The sequence below is a fragment of the Helianthus annuus genome, chromosome 11 (genome assembly GCF_002127325.2).
Source record: "Helianthus annuus cultivar XRQ/B chromosome 11, HanXRQr2.0-SUNRISE, whole genome shotgun sequence".
Classification (NCBI taxonomy): domain Eukaryota; kingdom Viridiplantae; phylum Streptophyta; class Magnoliopsida; order Asterales; family Asteraceae; genus Helianthus; species Helianthus annuus.
This window is the reverse complement of record NC_035443.2, coordinates 25,623,193-25,627,689: the sequence shown is the minus strand read 5'-3', so window position 1 is coordinate 25,627,689 and position 4,497 is coordinate 25,623,193. Positions and strand designations below refer to the sequence as shown.

General features: G+C 46.6%; 1 protein-coding gene across 1 annotated transcript; it reads left to right on the top strand.

Annotated features, from left to right (window-relative positions):
* The first annotated feature begins 434 nt into the window (after positions 1-434).
* Positions 435-1,658, top strand: LOC110897588. Its single transcript, XM_022144354.1, has one exon. The coding sequence runs from the start codon at positions 435-437 to the stop codon at positions 1,656-1,658; it is 1,224 nt and encodes a 407-aa protein (XP_022000046.1).
* The last annotated feature ends 2,839 nt before the right edge of the window (positions 1,659-4,497 follow it).

The window sequence follows — 4,497 nt, the reverse complement described above, 5'->3', positions numbered from 1 at the left end:
TGTCTCCAAACAGACAAGTGCAGATGGACCCCAGAAGCTGAAACAGCTTTCTAGGAAATGAAGGACTACATCTGCAAGCTTCCAACCCTAGCCACTCCAGTCCCCGAGGAAGAGCTACTCTTATACTTGTCCGCTTCAAAGAGGACCGTAAGTGCATCAATGAAGGTAGAGATGGAGGAAAAGCAGATCCCCATATACTTCATTAGTAGAACCCTCAAGGGCCCTGAGGAGCGTTACATGCCTCTGGAAAAACTAACCCTGGCACTTGTCTTTGCGTCCCAAAGACTTTGAAGATACTTCCAGGCACACAAGGTCACGTTGACGACAGATCAACCTCTTCAAAAGGTATTTAGGAGACCAGAGTTATCGGGCCGATTGGCCAAGTGGGCAGTTGAGCTGGGGAACATTCCTTGGAATACAAAGCCAGAACGGCAATGAAAGGACAGATACTGGCAGCTTTTCTGGCTGAAGTCCCAAAGGACGAGGAAAATGAACTCCTGAAATGGGAAGCCCTGGAGAAGGAGGAGAAGGAAAAAGAGGATGAAGCGGTATGGAGACTGCTCACAGATGGAGCCTCAAGCGAGGAGGGAAGTGGAGCATGGATCACGTCGATCAGCCCCGAGGGAGTCAAATTAACGTATGCCATCAGACTAGACTTTGAGAACACCAATAACACGGCGGAATACGAAGCCCTTTTGGCAGGATTAAGGTTGGCAAAGAAGGTGAAAGTGAAGCACGTAGAAGCCAATACAGACTCACAATTGGTAGTCAAACGGTTCCACGGGGAGTACGAGGCGAAGGATAGCACGATGGCCCAGTACGTGGGCAGAGTGAAAGAGATGACCAAGGCCTTCAAGACCTTCAAGCTAGAGTATATCCCCCGAGGGAGAAACAGAAAGTCCGATGCTCTTAGCAAGTTAGCCTCCGTAGCCTTCGATCACCTGGCAAGGGAAGTCAAGGTGGAGGTCTTAACCTCCCCTTCCATCATAACGGAAGAAGTGGCTACGATTGAAAACACCCAAGAAACTTGGATGACACCAATTGTAAAATTCCTCAAGGACGGAGTACTACCTGAGGGTGACTGGGCAGCCCGGAAGATAAGAGTCAAAGCTTTACAGTATGAATTGATTGATGGGGAACTTTATCGAATGTCATACTTAGGACCATCGTTGAAGTGTGTCGATAATGAAGAAGCCAGGTATGTGGTAAGAGAAATACACGAAGGTATTTGTGGCATGCATTTTGGGCCAAGGACAGTAGTGGCAAAAGCAATGAATGTGGGATTTTATTGGCCCATAATGTATGAGACAGCTTTGGAAGAAATCAAGAAATGTGACAATTGCCAAGTCCATGCACCCATGACACACCGCCACAAGCACCCAATGATACCCGTGTCGACGTCTTGGCCGTTACAGAAGTGGGCCATTGACATTATCGGGCCATTTCCGGAGGGCCCAGGAGGAGTTAAATACGTGGTGGTCGCTATTGACTATTTCACCAAATGGGTTGAGGCAAGGCCCCTGGCAAAGATTACGGGAGAACAAATGAAGCGATTTGTGCTGGACAACATCATATGCAGGTATGGGTTGCCAATGGAGTTAGTAAGTGACAATGGAGTCCAATTCGCAGGGAAGCCCTTTAAGCCATGGTGTGAGTAGATGCATATACACCAAGTGTTCACCTTAGTCACCCATGCCCAGAGCAACGGGTTGGTAGAAAGAGCAAACCAAAGTGTGATCAAGGGGATGAAGGGAAGGCTAGGAAGAAAGCAAAAGGGGTGGCTGGAAGAGCTGCTTTTCGTTCTATGGGCATACAGGACGACCCCCAAAGACTGCAACGGGGAGACCCCCTTCAGCTTGACCTACGTGACAGAAGCTGTCATCCTAGCTGAAATTGGGTCCCCACCGCAAGGATGAAGCTAAGGGAGGCTGAGAATGAGCAAGAACTCCGAATGAATCTGAACTTGCTCGATGAAAAAAGAGATATAGCAGCAGTAAGGGAGGCCAAGTACAAAAAACAACTCGAGAGTTATTACAATGCCCGAATGAAGAAGCTTAACCTCGTACCCGGAGACTTGGTCCTGAGGGCAAACGAAGCCAGCTTGCAAGAAAGTACCAGAAAACTAGTGCCTAACTGGGAGGGACCCTACCGGTCACCTGGGCAAATGGCAAAGGAAGTTGTAAGTTGGAGACACTTCAGGGGAAGAAGGTTCCGAGAACCTAGAACCTTATGCAGCTCCGGAAGTATTACATGTGAAAAGGAAGATCATCTTCAAGAAGGGACCATTGAAAAACGGCTTAGGAGTCACTTTTTGTAAAAGTTAACTACTAACTAAGGTCTGTCCCAAGAAAGATATTTTGTATAATCTTGTACTGGAGGACTGAGTCCCCAAAACATATGGTAATGAACAATCTACTTGTCCCTTCTGGTAAAGTACAGGTAATGTGTTAGGGCAGACGTGCCTAGAAACCACAAACCTAATAACAATCAACACACGTGTAAAAAGGTGTACCCAACACACCAAACGCCCGGCTGTGGGGCAAAGCAGGGCCTAGCTAGCCCGAAGAAAGCGGACAAACAAGTTAGGAAACATAACCCACGGTTATAAAGTTGTCCAAGGACCATCCTCGAACAGACGGTACAGGTTTACAAAACGAACCACAAAGGAACTTTTTTAAACAAGCTACAAAAGAAAATAAATATGAACATACACACCAAGGAATTTTTTGTAATTAAGCTACAAAAAAGAAAACAAGTGTACATGAACACAACAGGGAACTTTGTTATATATAAAAGAAAAACAAGTGTACAAACAACACACTAGAAAATCTCGTAATCAAACTATAAAGTTTTGTAATCATGCTACAAATAACCAAAGGTCTTCAGGCAAACACTAGACCAGTTCCGGTAATAACACATGCAAAAAACAACACAACAAAGGCAACAAAAACGAATTTGCAACATACAGTTATGAGCTAACTAGCAGAGCATAAGTTGGATACTGGGAGGACCCCAACACAAAGGCCCTCCTCCAAACATCAAAAGTCAACAGTGTTTAGGGTGCACAAGTATTTAGTTACAACCATATCGAAATAGTTATTGTTTTGAAATTACTGGGAATCGTCCCCAGACAAAGACCTTGGTGAAGAGGGACCAGCGGGAGCCAGCAAGGCCTTGAGTTCATCGATGGACATCAAGGGGCGCTCAAGGATTTTCTCAAGAAAGGCGGGGGTCTTTCCCCCAAACTTTTATCCAACTTCGACAACCGTTTCTTGGCCTTGGAGTTGTAAACAAGGGGTTTCTTTCCTTCCCAAACCTTGAGCAGAATAGGCATACCCGTCCTTCATGCCTGACTTGTACCCCACGTCCCGGTAAGCCCTGTAAATTTGCTCAAGACTGCTCTTAAATTCCTCAGACTGAGAGACAACAGTGAGGAAGGATCCGAAACCTTCAGTGATCAACCAATACCTCTCTTTAGCCAGCTTTTGGTTATCATCCGAGGTTATTCCCCACTCGGCATACATGGCATCCAAGTCCTTTTGAGACACGGAGTTAAGCTCCTTCTGACGCTTCAGCTCAACAGCCAAATCTTCCTTTTCTTCAACCAAAGCCGTCATCTCCCTCGCCCAAGCACGTTCCCTCTGCTCTAACATGTCACCAGCTCCCTGAAGAAAAATTGCAAAAGGTACGAAAAGGTAAACAAAAAAGGGGGAGAGAAGAAGGATTATGCACCTTCTCCTCCTGCAATCTACGTTCAGCATCAGTCACCCGACACCGAAGCTCAGCAGCAACGGTTTGGGAAGTCTTGAGATCACCCCGCAGCCCTTCATTCTCTCTCCTCAATTCATCCACTCGCTGTAGCATACCAACTCCCCGGAAGAACCCCTCACAAAGGGACATACTGTATTGATCATCGAAGAGTTCAGGCCTCAAAGCAGAGTTCATAAACCTGTGAGAAGGAGGAACAACATGAGCCAAAAAGTCCCGGGCAGTCTCGAGTGTCCCCACTATTGTAGACTGGGTTATCTTCCATCTGGGAATATATGGGACAGGAAGAGCATCAGCAAACAAGGGAGCCAAAGTAGATTGGGAGACAAAACCTTCCAGATGGGAAGATTTGCTGGTTCCAGTAGCATGGAGGGGAGAAACCTCAAAGGCTGGGGTAATACGGGCACCACTGATCTCAGGAGTCTTGTCCCGAACTCTAGAGGAGGAAGGGGCAGTAGGAGTCTCAATCGGGGCATTAGAACTCCCCTGCTCCAAATACAAAAAAAAATCATAAGAAACCCTTCAGATCAAGACCAACCAAAATCAGCAAGGATTCAAAAAGCCATCACATTAATCAAAATAGAATGTAAGGGGAAAATTTACCAGCAAAGGCTCGCTCACAAGGCTGGATGATCGCAAATGTTTAGAAAGGGAACCCTTGACCCCAGTAGGGGGAAGTTCAGAGGTGGCTTTCGTAGCAGGGAAAGCCTTCTGGCCACTAGCACTCCG

Excerpts from the sequence above, each read along its gene's own strand:
- LOC110897588 (XM_022144354.1), top strand. The coding sequence starts at position 435 with ATGAAAGGACAGATACTGGCAGCTTTTCTGGCTGAAGTCCCAAAGGAC.